We start from the raw sequence: 11400 nt of genomic DNA, 5'->3' as shown, positions 1-11400 counted from the left end.
CCATTCATTCACTTTCCTGTAGTGTTGTTGACCTTTGAAGCATAACTACAAAAAGCACGAGTGCAATTCTGGACTTAATCGTTGTTAGGAGTACAGAAAAGAAATATCTCCATAGTATTCATAATATTCTCATATTATTTTTGGCATGAACTGTAATCGTTGACCTTTGGAAGCAGCATGTGTAACCAAACCATTTAAGCAGTGGAACTGGGTTTATTTCATACTTTCCTTTGTCATTGACAGAATAAAAACCAAAATTCAGCCAGCATATTGAAAGAAAAACACATAATGTAATGTCCTTGTGATTTCTCAAAGTTTCTGTGTTATTGGTTTCACCCAAAGACGATAGCAGCTGAAATGCTGCCCCCTGCAGTCGTACAGCCGAATGGGTTATGGTTTTGTTTGGATGGGTATGTATGGAGGTCTGATGGATTTCTTTTTTTTTTAAGTAAAGCCGAAAACAGTTCTATTTAGATTAAATGAATACCCATAGTGTTGTGTAAATTAAATTGAGTGAGTTTTAGAGTTATCTGAGAACATTATAAATGGCACAGATGGAGCCCAGATGTACCCAAATGGCCAATTTAAAGATTCCGCCTAAAACCTCTTACCATTCTACCCCCTCTTTTTTCAGTATCAAAAGATCATTCCAAAATACCTCATTAAGAAACCAAAATCTCAAGGAACACCATAGAAAAATAATACAATTGGGCTCATTGAGTCTCAGCTTTCCATCATACCCAATTTATGCACTTCCAAGACTGTTTAGGGACCCCAGTATGCAGAAATATTCAAATATTCCGTTTTTAGAATAAACAAAAATAACACCTTAACACTGCATGCAAAAAACGCTGCATGTTTTTTTCCCCCAAATTGCATGGGATTGAAATAAAGTGGGCAAGGCTGTGAAGGGGAGACTCTCGGGTACTTTTATTCAGGTATCTTGAGGTAAAGTTGTATGTCTCTTTTCCTGCAGAAAGTGAATTTCTAGGTCAGCTCCTTAAGATCTCTGTAGCCAGCATTGTCACATAGGCCGGGTGATGTTTTGGCAAAGTCAATGCGGTAATTAACTTATTAATCTGGGGACACACTAAAGTATTTTTTCCCCAAGGTCCATCATATTTTCAAAGTCAAAACCATTAATTGTTGATGGGTACACAAATTTAAAATATATCTGTAATGATTTAAATATTGTGTAAATACAGTAGCTGCTCTGGAAGTCAGTAATAACTTACAACCATAAAGACTAACTATACTTTTTGTTTGGCCTCGTTTTGATGTTCTGTCTTGATATGAAAGCTTCTCTGTACAGCTGATGTGTTGATATGTGTTTGATTCCCCAATTTTGGGAAAGATTTCTACCCTATTGTGTGGTCGTGGCTTATCTGACCCGCTGGCACTGATGACATGCATTAAGAATAACTAAATAGAAATAGCCAATCTTCTCGCTGATGGTCTCGTTTACTTATGTAGGTCATATCAGGCATCAGTATTCAATTGAGACCTTTTCCGAACCACTTAAAAGTTCCTCACAGTAATGTAAGTACAGGAGACACTTTTCAACAAGTCTGACCCATGCACATGTTCCACATCAGTTCTGTATTTCTAATTGTGATCCTTGTGGTTACTCCTGTCCTGCTGTATTACACACATATGTGCTACAGAAAAAATAAAGTTGACAATGATGCATTTTTCCCATAAATTGTCACACCTGACTTTATATTTTTGTGTTCACATAGCTGTTTTACAACAGGTCCATAATATGACTGAACTTTGGCAAAATAAAAAAAAAATACAACTATGTACAATATATAAAAATAAATACCAAACACCTTTACAGTACAACATAGGTATCACTAGTTGACAGACGATGTACCACAGCTGTATATGTTATTATGGTCCACATTAATAACATTTACAAAGATGTTTAAAGCAGATTGAATTTAAAGGGACCACGGGCATCTGTTTTATCTTTTTTTAATTAGTGTCTTTTGTGCTGCAGAATAAAATTCTGGTGGTTCATATCGATGATCAACACAGGTTATGAACAATGTGTATCCAACAATGGAATAGAACCAAAATGTCCAGCACATCTGGAGTTTAGATAGTAGTCAACAATTCCAGAGAGGCAGTACTCAAGTACGCAGCTGCTCCTCCAGTATTCTGTAGCAACAATTACATTTTCCTTGCCTGTGTTTCAGGCGGGAATAAAATATTTGTAACATAGGTCAACGTGTCACAGGAGTCACAGAACTCTGTTTATTGATTGGCTGCACTTCACCATTAAAAGTGAAACTATCCCCAACTTTAGTTTGGCCACACTTCGCAGCAGAATCAAAACAGCCACAGTTTTGCAGCGACCGCCTACAGTTTTCCATGAGCATTGCATGGCGGCTCACAGAAGGCCGCACTTCACCGCTGCTCTGGTGTTTTTGCGGCGTAACTCTCGGCAAGAAAGCAAATAAGTGTGCATCTTCCATAATGTCACAACTATACATTTGCCAGTTCTAGATGGTATTTTACTGACGCAAAGTATGGCTATTTATGTCAGACAACATTTAACATTTGAGAAATGTGGCTTCTTGTGAAAAAAAAAGGAATGTGTAGCATAATGTCATTAGAATAATCAAAGCAACATTTTGAAAAATGTTCTGGTTTTGGTACCAAAACTCACCGGCGCTAGTATCAAAACATTTAAAAAGATACCTAGCTCTATTCCTTATTCCGTACTGAAGTTCTAGGCAGGACTTTGACTTGTGGACAATTTTACTCCGTGAACTTTCCGCATGTGCCTCTTCATCAGCAGCCTTTCAGTAAATAACTCGTCACAATCCCCACATTTGTACGGCCTCTCCTCTTTATGTTTGGCTAAAACGTGTTTCCTCAGAGTTGAACCTCTGTTGAAAGATTTGCCACAGATGTGACAGCTGAAAGGCTTCTCCCCTGTGTGAGTTCTTATATGTTCTGTCATGTGTCCTTTCAGTTTGAAACACTTGCCACAGAAATGGCAGCTGTAGGGTCTCTCTCCTGTGTGTACTCTCATGTGGTTCTGCAGATTGCTCTGACAGGGTATGTGTTTGCCACATATGTGACAGTCAAAGTTCCCCTTGCCGTCATGTGACTTGCTTTCGTGCGTCTTGAGGTGCCATGTAAGCACCGTTTTTTTGGTGAATATGTAGTTGCATATGTGGCATCGGTATAAGGTGGTACTGGTCTTCTCTTGAGAGTGCTCTGGATCTTCTGCAGGGGTTTGCGTTGGCTCTCTGCTCTCCTCTGCTGCTCTGCAGTCTTCTAACTGCTGCACTGTTTTGATGAGTTCTTTCGTCAAGGCATCCCCGTCATCGCTGTCCTCTGCTGAGGGTTGCTCCTGTAGCCCGTTGATCCACAGTTCCTCCTTCTGCTCCTTCTGCTCCTCTTCAATCTGGGAGGGTCCTGGCTGGTCCTGGCACACACCCGGGCTCCACTCCTGCTGTTTAGGGGCAATCTCCTCCACCGATATCGGTGCAGTTGACTGTTTGGCATCTGCAAAAGACGGAAACAGAAATGCATTACACAACTGAGTTGTAAGTGCCAAAATATTGCTCCCATCAATCTACGGCCAACAGGAATTTTACCTTTGAGATCAGTTGCCTCAGAGCCACATCAACTTCATGAAGGGACAAACCAGTCAAGAGCTGAGGACTCAGTGGAGCCTCAGGCAAGGAACTATTTTCTTGTGTGTGAGTGTTACAGTACAACAATGCCAATATATTACCATTGCATTTTTAAGGAATCAATTTTGAATCTGAATACTTAAAGGTGTGTTGCCTATATCCACCTTCTAACAGGCACAGTATACAGGGAATCTTTCCTGAGTCTCAGAGGCATTGGATTTCTAAAGATTGCATGCACATTTTCACCCAAATTTGATTGCTTGAGTGTTTTTGTCTCCAAACAGCCAATCCACTGATTGTACAGATATTACCTGTCGTTAGCTAGCATCATACACACAGTGTTTGAGTGAGCAACGCATTGCTCAGATTGAAACATTTAAAATACATCCGAGAGATCTAGAGCAAATTTGCATCTGTTCCAACAACTCGCGTCTTTCCATTGGCCTTCTATTGTCACTCGCCTATATTGAAGTAGGTTCAATTGATCAACCAAACTTGTATTGCACTGTCATACAGGTTAGTGCAATTCAAACTATGAAACTATAATGTTGCACATCTGATTACAATCAACATTCCTGATGTTGCACCTGTAACCACACCCAACTGTGATGTCACTGTACTTACACATCCTAATCACAAACACACATCTGCCAATATGGGGCTTTAACCTCTTTTGAAGTCATGATTTCTATGCCTCCACTGATTTCAACATACATTGCTCACAGACATACAATGAAAAAACTGCAGCAGTAATTACATGCACTGTAGCTTTATTGGCATTGCACTTTACAAAATAATACATTACAAGCAACGTTTTGCAAGTCAATAAGAAGAAAGCCACACATGAATTAAAGGCAGAATTTAAGCAAGTATAGCTTTCAATAACAAAGTTTTCAAACAGTGCGAAAAGCTAATTTTGTATCATAATATAAATTGTCCTTGCGATGCATTTTATAAATGTATGCACTTGTCAAAATCCAGCAGTTGTTGGTACATTAAATGTTTTAAGTATATTTCTTCCGAGCGTGTTACATGTTAGATCTGAAGCAGATTACAATTACAGCAACTCATCAGGAGCATCTGAACAATATGAGCAGTTGTATCAGTGCGGTGGAGCACAAGCGCTAATCTGAGGAAGCATGTCAGCTGTAACTTCAATTAACACACAAGCAGAAAAGATAAACCTATAAAAAAGCCATCACCATCAGATGCCCTCAGACTCACTGAAACTTTAAACAGCAGCAAGCATCAGCATTGCTACAGCAACAGTATTTCAGATAGAGAAGGTGACATCGTGGACCGTCTTCATGTGCTGTTTGAACACAACGAGCATAGGAAAGCGCTGGCTGCACTGCATGCACTTGAACGGCATGTTCTCCCTGTGTTTGATCCTGGCGTGTTTCGTCATGGTGGAAGACCTGTTGAAGCTTTTCCCACAGATGTAGCAGGTGTAAGGTCTTTCTCCAGAGTGAGTCCTCATATGTTCTTTGATATGGCCTTTCAGTTTGTATCTGTTACCACAAATGGGACAGGGAAAGGGTTTCTCGCCGGTGTGTGTTCTCATGTGGCAGATCATTTGACTCCTGGTGTCTGTTTTTCTACCACAGGTATAGCAGGTGAACGCTTGGTTGGTAGGCTTCGGTAAATGTTTTGCTTCATGAACGTCGAGGTGCAATTTTAACTCAATGTTTGTCAAAAAAGGCTGACAGCAAATATTACAAAAAAAAAAGTTGTTCTTCTTTGTAGGTGCTGGAGATACTCCAGAGGATGGTAGCGGTTGGTCATCTGGTGATGGCATCTCATATTTTATGTGCTCTCGGACTGTTATAACTCGAGACAGGCTGTCTGGCGCTTCGTATTCACCATGCTCTCCAACTGTCACAACTTGAGTTAGGCTGTCTGGCATCTCATTTTCTTCATGCTCTCCAACTGTGACAATCTGTGTTCGTGTGTCTGTATCGTTGTTGTATGCAGGACGTACAGGTGTCTCCACAGACCTGCTACAAAGTTCAGTCAGTTCCTCTTTAATGGGCAGGATGACCTGCTCCTTGTTGGCCTCACTGGGAATACATTCCTTCTGTATCTGCTGCTCCTGAGCACAAAGCGTGGGCAAAGCGATCTGCCTTGAATCTGTAACAGTGGATAGGAAAATGTTTTTGGTAGCAGCTAGAAAAATCACGTCTCTGATCACACAAAAACTAGATGTTGGGAAACTTGAACGATCCCCAGCAGCGGCGCTCGTCCTAACAGCAGCAGAGAAATCAAATGAAAGCTATGGTTTGAAAACAGTGACTATAAACTTTCATTAAAAGGAACTTGCACACCAAACATTAGAAAAACACAATAGATATTCAAAATATCATGAACAGAACAACTGATGTGAGAAACAGAATTGTGTGGAGAATGGGAGCCAAAACAAGTGAGACTGGTGGAGACATATCAATATGCTGCACTGCATACCACAAATAAGCACCCAAAATATTCATAGATAGTGAGCATAAGGTGATAAAAAAAAAAACATGACTCAAATGGTGAATGTGAATTTATTTTATGAAAGAAATCGAAGTACTTCACAGGAAGTAGTAATCACATAGCAGGGCACCTGGGCAAATGGCTCCTAATTGTGATTGAGTAAAATGGCTCAAAATGCAACACAACACCAACACTCAACATCCTCACTTGGTGGTATTGAAACTCTAGTCAAGGAGTTTGCAACTTCAGGCCGTAGCTTAACCAAAGGCACCCCGGCAATAAATGTTCAAGATTGTTATTTTGGAAACGTTGAAGTGTCCTCTCATCCGCATGCTAAATGACCTCTTCCACAGCCATTGGCAGCTGCAGTTTGTTAATGATTTCAACTCAGACGAAGGTGTTTTTATAAGGATTACAGCCTTCTTGTATAGTACGCTCATATATAATGACAATGTCCTGATCATGGGAAAAAACTTTTTTTACTTTTTTTATTTTAATGTTGCTATACACGTTACCTATCTGTATGAAATACAATTACAGATCCTTGGGAGATTTGATGTAGTGTCAGAAGTTATTGTTAATCTTAATGTTGATGTGGCACAAGAAACCTTAAAAATGGCACTTCATATAAAAAAGGATGCTGACCCCTACTATAGTCTGTGTGCAATACTGCTGTCACATTAATGGCTGTTTTCATTCCCCCTTGTTTTAAGGCAGAGTTGTGCTTCTCCTTCAAGGCGTCGCACAATAACACTGTAGGAAAATATGTACAATTCAGCACGGCTCACACTCGTCAAATGGGTTGGATAGAGGTGAGAAAGATCTCCATGTTAGCGACTTGCGAGCATTCATATCATCACGATGCTTGAAGGTTTACAGTGGTTAGGACTCAGATGTTGACGTGAACACCAGTCAGAAATTACTCTGATATAACATGAGCCTGGAATAAGCCTCATGTAATTACAAATGCTGCTTCCATGCTTTTTGTAGTTTGGGTTCACAAGTGAAATCGGCTGGCTAAATTAAGCTTAATTTAAATAGTATACAATGGATCTCAGGTGTGAATAGATTTGATTTTGTGCAGCTGTGTTGCACCCCTTCAGGTCAATGACTTGAATTTCTCTCACAACCTAAACGTGTTTTTTGCGAGCCACTCCTCATAAAACAATGACTGGGCGATGAGGGGCCTAACTCCACATTCAGTCTGGCTGTCCTATAATAACACCAAAAAGATACATGGCCACAGGTTATAGTGACAAACAGGATATTGCAAAAGACATTCAAAATGCACTTTGCAGTATGTGACATCACATCAGCAACTAATTAATGAATGCTCACCTTTAACAAAATAGTCACCATTTTAAAGCAGGCTTTTTTTAAATTAATTTAAGCAGCTCCTCTTGCTTTGCATGCAACCTTGGATTCTATGTTAACATGAATGGTGTCATAGTAGGCAGTGGTTTATTGAGTCAAGAAAAGAAACTGTGATTGAAAATGGTCAAACCAGTTGTCTCAGTTGCAAGATAGATGTTTTAGTTTTGCTATTGGTGACACAAGATCATTTTGGTGAAAGACGACCATATTGCTGGGCCTGTCCCGAGGTTCTTTCATTTTTAGTCCTGCCTATATCATTTGAAAAATCCATATGTTCCAACATGGCATGCATTTGAACAAAGCAATGAGTCAACTAACACTTAGTGTACATTTTTCTAAATCTACACACATGCACTTTTATAAATGTGAAAAGGTAAAGTTAGTGCTTGTGATTCGGAAATACATATTATTAAATATATATATATATATATATATATATATATATATATATATATATATATATATGTTCTACAAGTTGTACATGTATGTTGACAATTAAAGTCACTTATAATTAACATTCTTTAATAAGTAAGTTTGGCGTTTGTTCCCTCCACACAAAATAAAGTATCGAGTGTATATTAACCCAACTCGTTTCTTTGTGTAGAATAAACTGTGTCTTTTATTAAGAGGGAAGTATTTAGTTAAGTGCCCTGAATTTTAAAATAAAACATTGATTTGTTTTCATGTTGTTAGGACGATACATATAAATATTGGCATCGTACAGAACTACATTATGCATAAATCATGGTTTAAATGGTTTTTATTTTGATGGGTCATGTTTGCTGTCTTCTCTACAGGTGACGTTGACTTCCATTCACCATGTACGCTCCCTGTCATTAGCTAGGAAACAGTAACATTAGCTAACATGGCTTGCTAACGTAACGTAGCTGACTGTAGCGAATACCAAGCCCTTAAACTAACTTTACGCAGTGCTATCTGACGTGGTTTGGATCATTACTAACGTTACGCGTACTGTCAGCTCAGTGACCCACGGAGAGGTGCAGCGCAAACTGAGAAACATACCTGCCCTGTGCAGCCTTATCTCGGGTTTGTAGACCAAATCCAACAGCCGCTGCAACCGCTGGTTCTCCAGTTTCGTGTGGTACACCTCCTCCTGGTAGTCTATTACTGTCTTCTCAACGAATCCGTAGATGTCTACCGCAGCGGCGGTTAATCTTTCCGTTAGAAAGACGTTGAACGACTGAAGCGTAGAGTTAGCCATCGTGCAGCCTCTGTTAGCTCCCTTTTCTGCGAGCGATGTGTTGCACAGTGTGTGCTGTGTAGTGCTTCGTGGGGACCAGCCTTTAGCCAACGATACGATATGCAACAAGGTGTCATACCGCCATCTACTGTGCTGGACTGTGTATAACTGTAGTCTAACACAAGTCTAAAGACTGCATTGCCATATTCACACATTTTATAACCAATCATCACCACATTACATTTCACACGACATCCCTTTTTTGTTGCAGGACACAGTTGTCCTTTCTGTAAGAAATAATTGTAAACTTGTAAGCCTGTACAGGAATGTCATGCTACACCAGCCTAAACTTTATTTATGTTTTCAGACGTTCATTACATTTCCATAACCAGCCCTCAATGAGTTACCTTGTCAGTAAATGTAAAAACGACGTGTTGATACATAAACTAAATAAAACAAGAGGCAAAATATAAAATGAGCAGTTTTGTTAGTTCATACAGAGGCGCCAACGTTGAAAATATGAAAGCTTTTGCAGAAGTGTAGGCTACCACAGGTCCAGTGAAAAGGGATCTGAGAAAACCGACACTCAGTTTTCTACTGATGCACAAAAGATTAATATCATGTTATACAAAAACTAACCAAAATCTTTAACCTCAGTGGCTTTGATCAGTGTAACATTTTCTACTCACAAAATGTAATGTAGCACCATTGAAAATATCCGGATGTGATGTCCCACTGTCTACATATGGCCAGTTACCTAAAGAAGGAAAATGCAGCCAACAATGAGATGGACCCAGGAGCACGTCACCAATAGCTGCTTTTTCTATTAACATGAATGAAACCTCATAGTGGGATCTCAGGGTCTTATTGCCGTGGACCTGCATGTGTCTCATCACGTCCTTCTCATATGCAAACACTCTGGAGCAGATGCCGCAGCGATGTGCTTTCTCTCCTGTGTGTGTGTGTTCTTATGTGTTACACCATGTTGCTCCTCTGTCTGAATCCTTTCCCACAGACATTACATGCGTATGGCCTCTGTCATGGTACATTTCTTATATGTATTTCTACTTATTGTATTGTGTAAATGCTCAAGTGCTTGTACTTTTGCTCTGAACTCAGTTGAACTTCACTGTGTTAGCGTACATGCCCAGATGTATCTTTCTTATTGTCGCAAAAGAAGAATTCACCCTTGCCTGTGTGCAAAGATAACCAACTGTGTTATATGAGAATGTTCCAGCGGCAAGGCCGTCTGGCCGCTTGTTTTGGTTGCTGGTTGTTTGTTTTTCAGTGTTGTTTCTAGCAGTCGGAGACCAAAATGTCTGTAACAATGGCCCCCACCGTTGCTCCTTCTGTATAAAGAAAGTACGTTCCCTGTATACTTGGTTCTTCCTCACTGAGACTGTACGCATTCTGTTGTGATGATTGAATCTTCTCTGCACAGAGAATAAATACCCATTTCTACTTAAGTATATTGTGTAAATGCTTAAGTGCTTGTACTTTTGCTCTGAACTCAGTAGACCTCCACCCTTTGTGTTAACATATGTGCTCAAATGTATCTTGCTGTTGGGTAATGGAAATATATTCTTATACGATAGAACTGTTTTACAACTTGTTGTGAAACAAACCATCATAAGCTTGCATCATGTAACTTGTGATCCATGCAGCTGACTGCCTGCACACACATATCCTCTTCTTCTCTGTGCTGGATAACAAGTACCTATTGTTTATTCACATGTTCTATGCCTTAAGGATACAATGTATATGTGTGTGTGTGTGTCTGTCGTTACACAGATAAAGCACTTCTCATACTTCTTTTACTTCCCACGGCGTGGAGCAGGATGTTTCAGTACACAGAGCCCCACCCTTGAACAGTCTATATAACCCTGTATGACCTTTAATCTGTAGCGCACACTTCTGTAGACTCTGTGTGACTCTGTGAAACTGTGCCTCTTCTTGCAAGAATAAATACTTTTAAAGACAACTTCTGTTTGACGATATTCTATATTTCAGTTTAAAAAGACTCAACAGCGGGTATAATAATTTTCCACCACAATCCTGTTTATTCTCAGACATTCAACTTGTGCCACATTCTTTAGAACAGTGTGCTTTCTGACCCGTGTAATCAGCATTCATAAGTTCTTGTATTTTCTTATGCCTGTCTTGACTCTTGCCTAGATATTGGAGTAACTTATTCTTCTTTCTTTTATACAAAACTACTACTTCTCTCTTGACAGCAAATACTGTACAGTTACAACATTTTCAGAAATAAGCTATAATTAATACATTAATACCACAATATGATTGCAATAATGCAGATTCTTCTTCTTCTTTACCTTCTGACTTTGTATAAGAAGGAAAGGGCTTTAAGACAGTTTAGGCAACGTTCTATTCAACATCTTTTGTTTGCTGTAGACAACTATTCTTTTAATGTTTCCAATTAATACCATTAGGCTTTGTCTAGACGTATCAGTTTACGAACAATTTCAAACAACAAAAAAAAAAGATATCTGATCACTATAGAATATTTATCAAAGATGTTGTGTGATAAGCTTTCAAATAGTTTCCACATTCATGGTATAGAGCAGGGGTGGCCAACCAGTCAGAGACCAAGAGCCACATTTTTTACTGTGTTACCGCAAAGAGCCACATCATACACATGGGCACACATGAACATCACCCTATCCCTTCCTCACACACACA

At 39.5% G+C, this 11400-nt stretch overlaps 1 protein-coding gene across 1 annotated transcript; it reads right to left on the bottom strand.

The window, feature by feature from the left end:
- Positions 1–2232: 2232 nt before the first annotated feature.
- LOC306715780 (uncharacterized protein) lies at positions 2233–8721 on the bottom strand (the record flags this gene model as incomplete). The annotated part of the gene is made up of 2 exons (XM_079186256.1): positions 2233–3522; positions 8523–8721. 2 exons carry the CDS (start codon positions 8719–8721, stop codon positions 2738–2740), a joined length of 984 nt encoding a protein of 327 aa, XP_079042382.1. The 3' UTR covers positions 2233–2737.
- Between the last annotated feature and the right edge of the window lie 2679 nt (positions 8722–11400).

This window comes from Pholis gunnellus (genome assembly GCF_910591455.1).
Source record: "Pholis gunnellus genome assembly, chromosome: 3".
Lineage (NCBI taxonomy): Eukaryota > Metazoa > Chordata > Actinopteri > Perciformes > Pholidae > Pholis > Pholis gunnellus.
The sequence above is the reverse complement of the archived record's forward strand: the minus strand, read 5'-3'. Positions and strand labels throughout refer to the sequence as shown.